Source organism: Pogoniulus pusillus, chromosome 8, assembly GCF_015220805.1.
Source record: "Pogoniulus pusillus isolate bPogPus1 chromosome 8, bPogPus1.pri, whole genome shotgun sequence".
NCBI lineage: Eukaryota > Metazoa > Chordata > Aves > Piciformes > Lybiidae > Pogoniulus > Pogoniulus pusillus.
Window position 1 is genome coordinate 37,956,204 of NC_087271.1, and position 14,970 is coordinate 37,971,173.

A 14,970-nucleotide genomic window follows, 5' to 3' on the forward strand; every position below is an offset into this window, starting at 1 on the left:
GAATTAAGGTGGGTTTAGCACACATTCACAGCAACAGTTTGGAATGCCATACACAGCACAACCCCGCCAGTGAGACACAAGCACTGTCTAGGCAACTGGCAGAAAGCTTCCCCCTCCCCAAGGAAAAAGCTAGCACAGAAAAACTTCCACCAGTTCAACACTGCATCTGCATATCATTCCCTGTTCTTTTCTTTACAAGAGAAGCTTCAGTAAAAATCTAAAAGCCCTACACGACTGCACTGTCTGTAGCATGACCCTGGAAGATGAGAGTTTAGTTGTCATCTTAAACTGAAGGCAGTGTAGTACTAAAAAAAAAGATAACAAGATGCTCATTTTCTGGTTTCAGGACTTCTCAGGAAAAGACAATGTATTTCTACACACTCACACAGTTCATCTCCACTCATGTGATGCAACTCACAACACAACAAAGTTGCTGTTTTGTTGGGTCTATCACATATGCTTCCACAGACTTCCAAAAATATTTTGTCACAATGACTGTAAGGGACAACAGGCACTACCTAGAACCCATCTGAACAGGAGGAAAATCTCCTCCACTGTGAGGGCGTCAGGGCCCTGCAACAGGCTGTCCACAAAGGTTGTGGAGTCTCCTTCTCTGGAGATTCCAAATCCACGCAGACATTGTGATCATGGGCAACCTGTTGTGGGTTTTAGCAGGGGGGCTTGACTAGATGGCCCCAAGGTATCCCTCCTAAACCTCACCAGTCTGCCATTCTGTGATCCCCCAAGAAAAAAAAGGTATAGATATGATTCATCAAATTCAAATGAGATCTGAATTCTAACTTTGGCTCTCTCCAAGCTGCTGAGGGACAACTGAAAAAAGCTTTATAGAATCAAGCAGGTTGGAAGAGACCTCCAAGGTCATCCAGTTTGACCTATCACCCAACCCTATCCAATCAACTACATTAAGGCACTAAGTGCCTCATCCAGTCTTTTCTTGAACACCTTCTCTTCACAAAATATCTCTTCAACAGCATGCAGGGCCCTATGGTCACTTCTGTTTACAAACCTCAAGAGCCTCAAAACAGATGCCCTGTAGAGCAAGTTTGGTATTTTTATCCTCAGTCAATATTCCTTTTTCTCAGACACCACACCCTTATCGGTTTGCACTGCAAATATATTCACATAACATAATAAACACTTCCCAAGGAGGATTAGAACAAGGCAGGAAAAATAATATCAGATGTTTAATGACTTCATATTTGCGTGCATCTGCCTGGGCAACGACTGCATCCCAGCAGTGGAATGCTGCCAACCAGCATGACTGGGTAGAGGTAGGTTATGACGCCAGGAGGAAGGGGCTGGAAAAAAATGCTAAAGCATCACCTCATACCAGGCAGTGATTCTGAACTGGTGAGTTAAGTGTAATTTGATGAAGGATGTCAGCTTGAGTTGTCACTAATTGCCATTAGACATCTAATTGTATGGAATGAGAACATGTTAAACAGACCAAACCCCATTCTGTCTGGTTTGGAAACTGTTTCTCTCCTAATATAAATTTCATTTTTATTTCTTTTTCCCCATATGATTTGCTTCCTGATTACACAACAACAACGAAAAAAAAACCCCAAACAACCAACAACAAAAAACCCACATTAATGAAAAAACAAAAAACAACCACCAACCAAGCACCACACACCAAAACCAAACACACAAATCCTGAACAAAGCCTAAAGGCAACTAACTGTCTTTAGGTCCTCCGGAGTTTGTACTAAGGACAACAACTTCTTCACAGTTAGCTCCTCTTTTATGGCATCTTATTCCACCAGAAGTTTAAATGAAAACATAATCCAATGTGCCACTGATCTCTCTGCAATTGCAATCTACCCCTTTTGAAAGGGCTGTGAGCTCAGATCACTCCACCCTTCTCTCATCATATACATGATTCCATTGCCTAATGCCTAAAATGCCATTTATCATGTCCAGCAGGAGGCCAGGAAAGAAATTACAGCACCACAGGAATTTTTGCCACTCAATGTCACCTGTTTGGAACGTGTACACTGATGTTTCATGTGTTAAAAAAAAAACAGGAGGGAAGAACTTAAATGACAGATCCATGATTATGCACCTTCAAAACACTGCCTGTGGAATGTTTACAATAGCTGCATACAGTGAGCAATATGTGGATGCCTGAAGAGTTAAAATGCAAACCCTCACTCCCATAGGAAGTGGCTTAAGGGATTTCTTTGTTCAGGACATTTAAAAAGCAAGGTATTCCATGAATGCCTTTTTCATTTGCATTCAAGACCACTATTCCTCCCTTCCTTCACAATACAGTTTACTCCAGCTTAGGTGTTCAGCTGTTTCCATCTCTCCCAGAAACAATTATTTCCTTCTTCTCTTAGAGTACTTTTTTTCCCCCCCTGCAGTCACCTCGTGGCTGAACTGCCCAACCCCACCTCCCACAACAGACCCTGTAACACTGTTGCTGTGACCCATGCTGAAGTTGGGGAGCATGACTCCGAGGCTCTGCAACAGTAAATCATAGAAGCAATCAGGTTGGAAGAGACCTCCAAGCTCAGCCAGTCCAACCTAGCATCCAGCCCTGTCCAATCAAGTGGGCCATGGCACTTAGAGCCCCATCCAGGCTTTTCTTCAACACCTCCAGGAAGGGCAACTCCACCACCTCCCTGGGCAGCCCATTCCAATGCCAATCACTCTCTCTGCCAACAACTTCCTCCTAACATCCAGCCTAGACCTCCCTTAGCCCAAGTTGAGACTGTCCCCCCTTGTTCTGTTGCTGACTGCCTGGCAGAGAAAGGGGAAAATGAGAAAAAGGCTGTAATTGAACACAGAAATCAACTCCTCTCACCATTAAAGTGATGGAATCCACACAAATAGAAAATACAATTGCCAAAGAAATAGGTCACTGCTTTCCCAGGTGACTGTGACAAATTTAGCACATCTTCCCCAGAAGTACAGTCCTGCTTATTTCACCCCTTGTGCCTGCACAACAACCAGCCAACGTGACTTGCCCTGGAACCCCATCACTGCTGTCAGTCACAGAAGACATCTATTTCTTCAGAATGCCTTGTAGCCTCCTCTGCCTCCAGCAAAAAAAAAAGTGCTGAATGCTTATAATTATGAGTGAATTTCTCAGAAGCCTCCCCACAGGGAAAAGAACAAACTGTTCTTTTCCTTCCTAGATAAAAGCTTTGTGTTGTACTCTTTTATTCTAAAATGAAACTTTTTATTTTCAATTTATCACTTTAAAACAAAAGCATTACCTATCTCCATGGACTCAGGTTAAGGTGTACAGGTTGTTGATTAAAGGATGTCAATGACACATTTACCCTCCTGACTAAACCAAGCAGTGAAACAAGAAAGTGGACTTCATTTCACTGAAGTTGATATTGCTCTCATGCTTTGCAAACTGGCCTGCTGCTTGCAAATAATTTTTGCTGGTATGTACCAAAGAGAGCCCAAGTTCTTAACAGGAGAGAGCTCAAAACCCTATGAGAAGAGGCTGAGGGTGCTGGGGTTGTTTAGCCTAGAGAAGAGGAGGCTCAGGGGGGACTTCATTGCTGTCTACAACTACCTGAATGGATACTGTAGCCAGGTGGGGGGTGGCCTCTTCTCCCAGGCAACCACCAACAGAACAAGGGGACACAGTCTCCAGTTGTGCCGGGGGAAGTATAGGCTGGATGTTAGGAGGAAGTTCTTCACAGAGTGAGTGATTTGCCATTGGAATGGGCTGACCAGGGAGGTGGAGGCACTGCCCCTGGAGGTCTTCAAGGAAAGACTTGATGGGGCACTTAACGCCATGGCCTGGTTGACTGGCTAAGGCTGTATGCTAGGTTGGACTGGATGATCTTGGAGGTCTCTTCCAACCTGGATGATTCTAGGATTCAAAAGTAGTGTATTTCCCTGAAGTACTTGAATTTGTCTTTAGCCAAGCCTTTTTCTGTGATACAAACAAAAGTAATCCTTAGAGCAACTAGTGGAAAATAGCAGCTGTTTCTCTGTCTTTGACAGAGAAAGCCAGGTACTGATTTTCTAGTACACCACAGTACAACAGGTGTCAGAAGGGAAAGGAAAAAGAGAAAAGAGGGCAAGTTCAATTGAACACTAATTTCATTCACATGCTCGTCACAATTAGAAGCTGGGAGAGGAGTGGTGCAAATTTCTCTCAAGGGGCACGTTTGGTAGCAATCACAACTCTGCTAAGATCCTTGTTGTTTAGGTATCAGAATGCAGCATGCAGCATGAATGCAGGACTCAGTGGCAAATAAGGGAATACCTGCCTCTTCTAGTGACATTTTGCAGATTTAAGGCCACCAGGAAATCTAAAAGTCCTATACATCTTGGTGACATAATGCTTGTGCTCCTCTTTGTATCTTAAAATGTCATAAAGTTTTACGACATTGAAACAATATCTGAACCTAGAGTTCAGAGCATTCTCAAGACAAATGCAATACCATCACAAAGCCACTCTTCTCTCCTCATACACATATGGATGAGGAAACTCTGGTTGACTAACCAGCAAAACCAGAATAAAACACTCAGTCACCTCTAGCAGGGGCAGGGTTTTTTTCCATCTCATTCCAGAGATCTTGTTTTTATAGAATTTTTAATTCAAAGATCAAGCTAAAAAGCTTCCATATAGCTTCTCACAAAGCTTAAGAAATGCACACAAAACAATCCAGAAATGCAGGAAGACAATGACACTTATGATAAATGTCAGCATCTGAATACAGCTGGAACTGTTCTAGGTAGAAGATAAAAGAGAGAAACAATTATATTCATGGCATCACTCCTAAGATTTTACACTGCATGGAAGCTCTTCAAAGATGGTGGCACACACATCTCACAGAAATGGAAGCACATTCCATCTCATCATCCTCCCTTGCAGAGCAGGATGAGTCACTTTACACATCCAGAAATACGAGTCAACCTTAAAACTTCTCCAGTAACTTCTATACCATACACTGCAAAACAACAAATCAGATGTGCTACTTGATAAATCAAATGAAGAAAGAAGTTGCAAAAGCATGTCTGGATCTCTAGGTCACAATACCCAATAAAAAGCATCTTCCCTTTGCCCTGAACAGTGGATAGAATTTTCTGCTGCTTCCAGATCCACCCAGCCTAGACACAAAGCCAAAACAGTAACCCCTCTATTAACAACTGCATCCTATCTACATTTTTGGTCCTCACCCAAAAGTTAGGCATGATTGTACTTCCTCTACCCAAGTCCACAACCCTGTCCATCCCTGGGAGGTATAGGTCACAGGAAACCACCAGTGGTTAAACCAGGATAAGCCTGGGCAAATTAAAGTCCATGCTGCAAATGAACAGGGTGATCCTACTTTCCACACATCCCTGCCCCCTCCCTCAGGAAGCCATCTGCACCAGTACCAGTGGAGTACTCATCTCCACCAGTTCATCTGACCTCAGGAGCACCTGGTTCCAGCAGAAAGGGAAGTTCTGGGCAGGCTCCCCAAATTCACTTATGTGGATTTAAATTAATGCATCAGCTCAGAAAGTTACACTTCCAGAGCACAGTTTCAAATGAAACATAAGGCAGTACAAAGGCTGCTATCAGAGGGTTCTGTCTCACTTCCCTTACCCTCGGGACAACTGATCACAAGTCTATAGGGTAGCTATGGTAAAGCTACTACAGAAGACTGGCTTCCCACCAAATTAGCTTACTGATCCAGTTCATCTCTTCAGTGGAGGACAGCTAGACACAAGTTAGGGAAAAAAGAAGGGAACAGAACCAACCTGGTCTGGTGACAATCCATAGTTATACTAAATGACATGCAACACAAAATCACAGTCAGTGACCAGTAGAAGACAGAATCATAGAATCAACCAGGTTGGAAGAGACCTCCAAGATCATCCAGTCCAACCTAGCACCCAGCCCAAGACAGTCAACTACACCATGGCACTAAGTGCCTCATCCAGTCTTTGCTTCAACACCTCCAGGGATGGTGCCTCCACCACCTCCCTGGGCAGCCCACTCCAAGGGAAAGATTTAAACTGTTCTCCCAGGCACCTCTACTACAGCTCAAAAAAGGTCTAAAACCTGTATTCACCTAAGTCAGTCTATAAAAAGGTAGATGCCTACTATTCACACCATTAACAGTCATATTTATTCATGAGTTATCCCTCTAGAAGCAAGAAGGAAAACAGAGAGATTTGTTTGTTTGTTTTTTTTTTACCTGAGCACCCACTAGTTGCAGCAAGGCTGAGTTGACAGGAAGGAGTTCAATGTCTGTGTTGATAGTGGTCTGGTCAAAAGGGCATGCCTTACGGTGGAGTTTATTGAGGCACATCTTGCAGACAGTGTGGCCGCAGCCCAAGCTGATGGGCTTCCGGATTGTTTCGTCGAAAGTCTGTGTGCAAATTGGGCAGGAGAGAAAATCCGTCCATTGTGGAGCTTGTACAGGCATTGCTTCAGGAGTTAAGTGACAAAACAAAACAAAACAAAATCTAAAGCACAGATTCCACTGGAATCAAATCTTGGGAAAAAAAAGAAGTCTGTTTGTTTTTAAATATCTTCTGTAAGTACAGACAGTCAGCACATAGTGTGAAATATAACCTAGGAAAAAACACAGAAACAGAAAGTTAGCAATCTCTACTGCAACAGGCCTGTGAAATGCTTTGTGCTAAGTAAATACCAGTTGTAGTGGGATAGCTGAACTAGGATAGCAGTCTTGCACCGAGTCATGACTAGCTTTAATTCCAACTGGTTTCTAGCACTGCAAAAGCCACTTTAAATCACTTCTGCCGTTACATAGCTCAAAAAAAAATCATATAAAATCATGATGTCATTGAAGTTATAAGGCTAATTAGCTTCTAGTTTTTATGTTCTCCTTTTTCCTTACAAATATGCCAATTAACATCAACTAGCTTTGAATAAAAAAGGCAATTTTTGAAAGGCTGCTGTGCTTGATCCACTAAACTGACTTTTTACAGTACTCATTGTGAGCTTCAAACAATTTTCCTTAGACAAGGCTTTGCCCAGAGCTTCTACCACAAGCATGCTTTCCTCTGAGTTCAGTGGGCCCTGCATGGACACACAATGACCACAGAGACTTCCAAGCTGCCACAGCCTCCAGAAGAACAGGGTGAATGGCCAGACACTGCTTACAATCCAGCTCAGCCACAAAGCTAGGTAATGCTACCTACTGCTACTCCAGTACCTTCATGTAGGCTGGTCTATGCAGAGCTGCATGCTACCACATGGACAGTGTCACCTCTCCATTGCCCTGGGAATCTCCATGCATTTTACTAGATGGAATTCAGCATTGGTAACTTGCCTCTAGCCTGCCAGCCAAGCACCTCTATCCTTCACACACAGAAAGAAAAAAATCTACAAGTTATTTTGGACTGGAGGAGTGGCAACTGTTTCTCAAAGACTTGATTTATATGATTCACTGCCTACCTAGGGATTCTATTGACAGGGAAGCAGCATCTTTAATGCACTGGGAAACCACACTGGAACACTGCAATAGAGGAAAGCCTAGGAAGTCTTTATTACTTGGCATGTCTGAATCAAAGTGCTAGGAGGATCAAATGTTACTGATTATAAGGGAATGGAAGACAAGGCACCCCTTTGAGAGGAAATATAAATGAAAGCAGAACACTGTACATGAGCAGAAATAAGAGAGTTGACAGATATAATGATACGGAAAGAGTTACTCTCAAAATTAACATCAGTTACAAAAAATTCTAATGTCTGGCTTCCTATCATCAGTGAAGTTAGCAAAAATCCTGTGCAAGTCACACAGATTTACTACCACAGGTCTTAGTAAATCAAGCAGCAAAATAACAACAAACATCCACCCCAGTCACTCAGGTACATTCTTTTCTCTTTCCCACTAGGTTAAGTTTCAAGGAGCGTGCACTTATTTACTGGCATCTATTCAGACAGAGTGTCTATACAAGCAAATAAGCAACCTTTTATGGAAACCTGAGCTTAAAAAAAAACCTTAAAAAGAAAACTCAATTCTAAATAACAGTAAAGAGAGAAACTTCAAGTTAGGACTTGTGAAATTCAGAAGCACAGCATTTTAAAATAGCTACAAAAATCTAATGCTAAAACAGAGTCTCTGAAGAGCCCCAGGCTTTGCTCCAGAATTGAGCGCAACACTGTCCACAGTTAACATCATTTTGCCAAGACAAACAGTGAAAAGTTACTAGTTAAGCTTTTAGCTGTGTTTCATCAACGAATTATTAAAGCTTAGTACTAAAGCTAATGGAAAAATTCCCTTCTATCTTCCAAAGACAAGGTACAACGCCACACAGTTGCTGTTTACAACGAATCAGTAAGAAATCAATACTATCCTGACAGGGTGGTACTGAGAGATACTGCATGTGGTTAACCCCAACATGACCACTACACATCTAAAAGACCTGTTAAGGCTGTTCAGGGTTCCCTTCTCCTTAATAACCTTTTTAATAGCAAATCAGTCTTTTGATAAACCATGTGTATGTACTGCTGTGCTATGAAGTAACATCTGAACTTAAGAGCTGAATCAGATTGCTTCCTTTCTACCACACTGGTATTCATGTAACCACCACCAATCTCCCAGACTCACCTGCAATTCAGAACCAGTATCAGTCTATTTGAAACACTGACTACTAACCAAACCAGAGAAGAGCAGTTTCTTACTGAAGAAACCTAAACCCAAAAGCTAACATGAAACTATACCACCAACACTAAAAAGCAGATGTAGACATGGAAGCTCCACCATTCCAGGTTCTGAACTAGGAAAAATAAGTTGAGACAGCTTTTTAAAAAAGACAATTAATGCATGTTAAGCAGAGACATTTTGTTCCTAGCTGTACCTCTGGCCACTCCATACCACTGGCATAATGAAACAGGTCATATTTATTTACAATCTCAGCAGTTGAAAGAGAAGTTTGAGGAGTCTGGGGAGGGAGGAATAATTAGTGGCATCCCTGATCTTCTCTCAAGGCAGGTCTCAAAAGGCTGGCAAACAGAAATGAAGCTTACACACAAACATAGTGCTCAAAAGGGCCTCAATGAGCTCAAGCCTGGCACCAAACCACCAGAACAGAAGAGCACTTCACACGAGTGGGAAAGCCACAGCCCCGACTGTGGCTATGCAATTACTAGAGAGGCACATTTCACTGGCAGGTGACAGTTTCCCCCTAACCTGTGACAATACTACTCCTCATCTGACCACACTGCAGTGCCTGTGGACATGTACTAATGCCCAAGCGCTACAGGAAGGCTGCAGACAGCACTGACAACAGAAAATAGAGTTGGGAGAAACCTCAGGAAGTTGCCTGTTTCAGCACAGTCTAACACTTGGAACAGATGGCTAACTGTCTTGATCCAGCCAACCTTTTCCCCACAGAAGAAGAAAATAGCTGTCAGAGCAACAAACCTTGCTCTGCTAGTAACTCTCACAAACAGATCAGTAGAGGACTGTGGAATTCTTCCAGTCCCACCTAGGATGATAATGGCAATACAGGCACTGACTGTTCATTAGTTGCATGCATGCATGCAGGCTGGCAGCAAACCAAGCACTGCTGCTGCTTTCCACATGTACAGGCCAGTTTTCCTGATGGATCTTCAATCCTCAGATAAGGAAGCAGAGCCAAATGCTGGCATACAGTGCAAATAGTTCTCGGGCACAATGCATACAGTGGGAAATACATGTTAAGGAGTGAAATTGGGGGAGATATGTGCCTTTTCACAGGATTTGTGATGACCTTGGAAATAAAACATTCTCTACCTTCAAAGAGCTACTTTAAACATGAGAGATTAGAACTGGCAATAAAATGATGGAAACAAGACAGTTTCATTATCACAGACAGTTACTGAAACCATCACTACAGAAAGAGAACACTTCCTTGTACAGATAAGGTAGGAAAAGTACACTCATACTTTCATGGTATGACACCTGAAAATGCTGAGCCAGCGTTATGCCAGAAGTGAGCAAAATGCAAAAGATGTCAATATTTATAAGACACAGAGAGTTAACTAAAATCTTCCTCCCCACAGTAACATCTTTAACCCACCCTCTCAATTTGCTAAGTATTTCCCACACAGGAGCTTCCAACACAGACCCACATTCCTCTTTCTATGTGCTTGATAAAAAACAAAGTTATGTCAAATCTTAAGAAAACAAAAACCTTACATCCACGTTACATAAACTGGAAGACAAGAAGCTGCAATGATTAATAATGAGGATGCCCCAACATATAGACCTCAAATATTACATTTGGACCAGACACAGACTTATTTTGTTATATCCAGATTTGAAATACCTGCATGTAAGTGTCCTCTTCCTGCTTTGCCCTGCATAAACTGGTTTGATCCATAGCTAGGAGAACTTGAAAAAAATTCTCCTCTCTTCTGGGCCCTCCCCTATCCCAGAAAAAAAATCCTTGAAATTCCATCCTTCAGCCCAGACTGGAAATGTCATGCTGTAATCAGATCAGTGACCCATCTTCCCTGGGACCCTGCCAGTACTTCAGAGAAATACAGGATCATTCTGTAAAGCACCAGGACAACTGCTCAACCAACACTTTAATTCCTCACTCTGCTGCACTAGAACGCAGAGGGGTCAGGCTGGCTAAGCCGCATTATGTCCGCAATGGTCAAAGCCTTCCACACCTCGCTAGACAGCTTTACAGGTCCAGCCCTTGAGAATAGGATGCCTTTAAAAAGCAGACAACTTTGATCCAATATCCACCGGCATCACGTTTTGGATATGACGACATACAGGAAAATTCTTCTTCTTTCATCTATAGTTCAATGTCGTTCTCATGAATCTCACTCCGAGCCCTGCGGTGCAGCCACTCAGTCTGTGCCATCTCTCACCAACACGTTATTTCGACCTAACGTGTCCCAGCACAGATGGATCACGTGCCACTCTGTCATGCACAAGCTAGCCCTGGTCCTTCCCACCACCAGCAGTCCACACTAAGTCATGTTACAGTTTAAGGCAGATGACTCAGCACACCTACCTACGGAAACCTCTGCTCCGCTCCCGCTGTTTCAGTACACAGCTCTCAAGAGCATTAGCTGCTCCCTGCTTTTTACACCTCTCCATGGCATTCCACTAAGCTTTTAATATCCAAGCAGTATTGTTGTCATCTTCATATATGAAGAACAGAATTCTTAATATTATTGTTTTATTGCCTGCTTTTGTTTCAGACCTGAAGCTGTTCATTTTTGCTGAGTCTTACTCCGAAACAAAACAAGCAGAACTTCCTGCAGCAGTTAGCATGGAAATAAGCGTATTTAGCACAAAGCTTAACACCAGAGCAGCTCCTCACTGCCAAAACAAACTCAGGCTTGCCAACCGACCTGCTCACACAAATACAGCTCCTGCCTAATCTACAGTTTAATCTAATAAAGAAGAAAGAAACATTATCAATTCTTTCACAGACTCTTACTCCTTAGTAGTCAGATACACGTTTCTGAGGAAAAGTAACCTTGCCAAAGTATGCAGTTCCCTCTCCCATGAGACTGGCTCTGTGATATATTAACTACTTCAAAACCCTCTGATGTTACAGGTTAAAAATAAATTAACAAGCTGAAAGAAAAGCAACAGATGATAGTAAAATAATTCCTAACTAAAACAGATTAGGAGATACTCACAGTGCCATCCTTGCCAACTGGACCCCTCCATCGTAGCCTACTGCCAAACAGACACCATCCATTTTCACCACTGCTTTTACTTCAGTAAGTTTCCTATTTCAGTGTGCTTTAAATATCTTTCCTGACAAGTACTTTTTGAAGTCCACAATCTCATTTTAGAGTACAACTCACCTGCCAACCCATGGGAAACCCTGATTAGCCAAAAGTAATGGCTTGTTTATAGAGACTCAACACTTTGTTCTCAAAGGCATGCTGAAGCCACATACAGCCTGTACTGCCAACTTCATGGTTCACAGAAAAAGAGTAAATAGTGCTAGCTGTGTTTTCTAGATCTAGTTCCACAGAAAAACTTCAAAACAAAAAGAGAACAAAACCCTATTCCTGATCAGAGAACAGCAGGAAGAAGAAAATGATTCTTACCTCTGCCTGGAGACTCCATGAACAACTCATAGAATATGCCCAGAATAGTATTTCCAATAGATTGAGGGGGTTTTCCCCCCCACCTCGTTTGCTCTCTGAAACTTCTCTGTACACTATCGACTGACTGCAAGTGCTTTACTTCCTCATTCCTCCTCTGCGCATGCCTGCTTGCCTGCACGCTCCCCAACACCCTCAACACTTGCCCAGAACACAGGGCACTGCAAGAAAAGGAATTGCCGTCCATTGGCAAATCCTGGAAGTCTGTGTGTAAGGCACATTCCCACCCTTCTTTCAAAGCCACATGGACACCAATGGCCTTCAGTGGTCGTGTGGTTACTTTCTTCTAAAAAAAAAATAAAAAGGAAGATCATGAACATCAAAATTCTCTTCCAAACTCACTGAAGCTCAGCTACATCGGCCTCAAAGTTTACCAGCTTTTATCCTCAGCAACCTCTAACTGTGTAGAGCAAATGAAGAAATTTGCCTATTTCCATTGAAAAGTCTCTTATTTGGTAGTCTGTGAAATGCCTTAGGAAAATAGAGGCAGTTAAGGACAAATTGTTAGCCTTCATGAGAAGCTTCCTGGCTTGCAACAACAAGGAAAACAAACAATAAAGATAAAAATACCACCATCACAACTCTAACAGTACCTCCCCAGAGGAGCTAAAAGCAATTTAAACCAATTTAAGCTTCACAAGATCCTGGGAGATCAGCTAACGTCTTACTACAGAACAGAAAAACGCTGAATAGGGTTATTTAGTCAGTGTTTCAGAGGAAAAAGGAATGAAATCCAACACACTATTTTCTCAAGCTCTTGCTCTCACTCAACATTCAGTCTCCAGTCCTGCACCACTGGATTCATGAACATTAAAAGGCAATTTGTGCGCAGAAAAAGCTTGTATTTCCCTGCTCATACCTCCCAAACATACAACCTGTATGTGGCTCAAACAGGCAATTTTCAGGGAAGAGACACAAGACCAACTTAATAATTTCTGGTAGATATTACACATCCCTCAGAGTTTATTTAAAAGAAGGGGGAAGTGATCAATTCTTAACAGCAGATTATTATCCAGGAAAACTTTTCTAGCACTCTTAAGGACTTGCAAGCCCACTGATGATTATGTCCGAGGAGTTAATAGCAGACAAGCACATCTAGAACATGTTCCCTTCATTAGGAGTTAAGAGTTCCTGCATTTGTCAATGCATATGAATGTAACAGTAACAGGATTAAAAATCCACAAACAACTGAACAGATTAAGAGAAGAAAGGCAGAAGGCACTTCAAATATCCACAAGTTGTCTGGAGAGACTTTGGTTCCACTGGTCAAATATTCAAGAGCTATCCGTTCTACTTTCAGGCATGCAAGGTATCATTTGTTTTTCCCAGAAGCAGACATCTTTGAACAGCACAATACCCAAATAACCCAAAGAACTCTAACAACCTCACACCTGAAGTTTGTGTCTAGGAGGACTAATCTCTCCCATGACTATTTTTCAATTTATACAAGAGCCCATACTGCAGAAAAGGGTGGGGTTTGGCTTTTTTGTTTAAACAACAAACATGCACAATCCCAGATTTGCTAGTACCTGCCATCAAATCACCCATGACTGCAGCTATAGTAAAAGATAAGCAGGACAAGACTGTAGACGTTTGTACCCTTGAATCAGTCTGAGGTCACTCAGAAAAGTCACTACTCTTCCTCACTCATCCTTCTGAAGATTTCCTAGCTGAACTGTTTGCATAATTGTTCTCTGGTTGAAGGTAGCACCTTTCAATGAAGATCTTTACAAATAAACACAGGTATAAATGTGGGTGGACAGCAATTACACAACTAATACCTGATTTTAACTGAAACAAGGCAACAAATTAGCCACAGACAGCTCATCCAAAATAAAACCTAGGTAGTATACAGTGGGAAGAGGGGAACGCTCTAGAGACTGCACACACTTCATCTGTACAGATGAATCAACAGTAGTCTGAGTGTTAATCTGCTGAAGCTAGATTTTTTTTCTATACACATTTTAGTGATCTGAAGTATCAAAAGTATCATGGCAGTGATAAGATTGGCATCTGCCAATAAGAAACCATATTAAAGACCAAATTCACTAGGACCAGTATGACTCTTACCCATCCAGGAATAATTTACAGCTACCTGACTACTGCTATGTGTGTTCAGCAGATGAAAAGTAAATTTAGGAAAGGAGGAAGAGGGGAAGATCTTGCAGCCACTGCAATGTCTTTATCATTTTTCAGACTGAGATAGATAGACATGAATTATTTAGTTAAGACCCAGCACAATTCAATGAAAGAGAGCATAAAAACCACAACCTAACAAAAAATTAGAAAGCACTGCTTGCCACACACTCTTGGCAAGAGCTTCCCTCCTAACTTGATTCAGCAGCTACAATTCTGCTTTGATGTCAGTGACATTGCGGCCATAATAATGCTACTACTACAATGTGAAACAATGAGGCAGAGAGGGAAAGATTTTAAAGCCTGGATGGAGACAGTGGTGAAATACTATCAGAAATGCTTCCCAGCCTCCCACCCATAAAACAACCTTTAATTCCCACCTCTAGCATACTTCTGTAAAAGAAACAAACACTCTCTCAGGGAAAAAAAACCAACCAAAACCCAGCAACACTAAATCCAGCTGCCAAACTGAGTCTTTATGGATACTTTGTCCATTCTTTTTCTTGTAGTGTACTATGAAAATACTACAGAAGATATTTCTTTGATAGACTTAAAATGCTAGAATGGAGTAGTAGTGTAAAGCACCCTGTTTGCTGGCACATACATTTCATCATAGCAGGAGACCACAGCAACAAAAGTTTTTTTCACCACCTCAAGGCAACAGTATTACTAAACTGTATGAACTTCAAAAATTCATCTTCTTCTCCACTTCAGGCACCTCCATGAGGTAGCATTTCTACATTAGTAAGGAA

General features: G+C 42.0%; 1 protein-coding gene across 5 annotated transcripts in view; it reads right to left on the reverse strand.

Annotated features, from left to right (window-relative positions):
• The window catches only part of RC3H1 (ring finger and CCCH-type domains 1), an 85,430-nt gene that overhangs the window by 55,331 nt on the left and 15,129 nt on the right, over positions 1–14,970 (reverse strand). For all 5 annotated transcript variants that reach the window (XM_064148100.1, XM_064148098.1, XM_064148097.1 and 2 more), the window contains exon 2: positions 6,183–6,562. In XM_064148100.1, coding sequence (XP_064004170.1) covers positions 6,183–6,413 — 231 coding nt within the window. In that variant the 5' untranslated portion in view covers positions 6,414–6,562. The remainder of the gene's footprint in view (positions 1–6,182; positions 6,563–14,970) is intronic.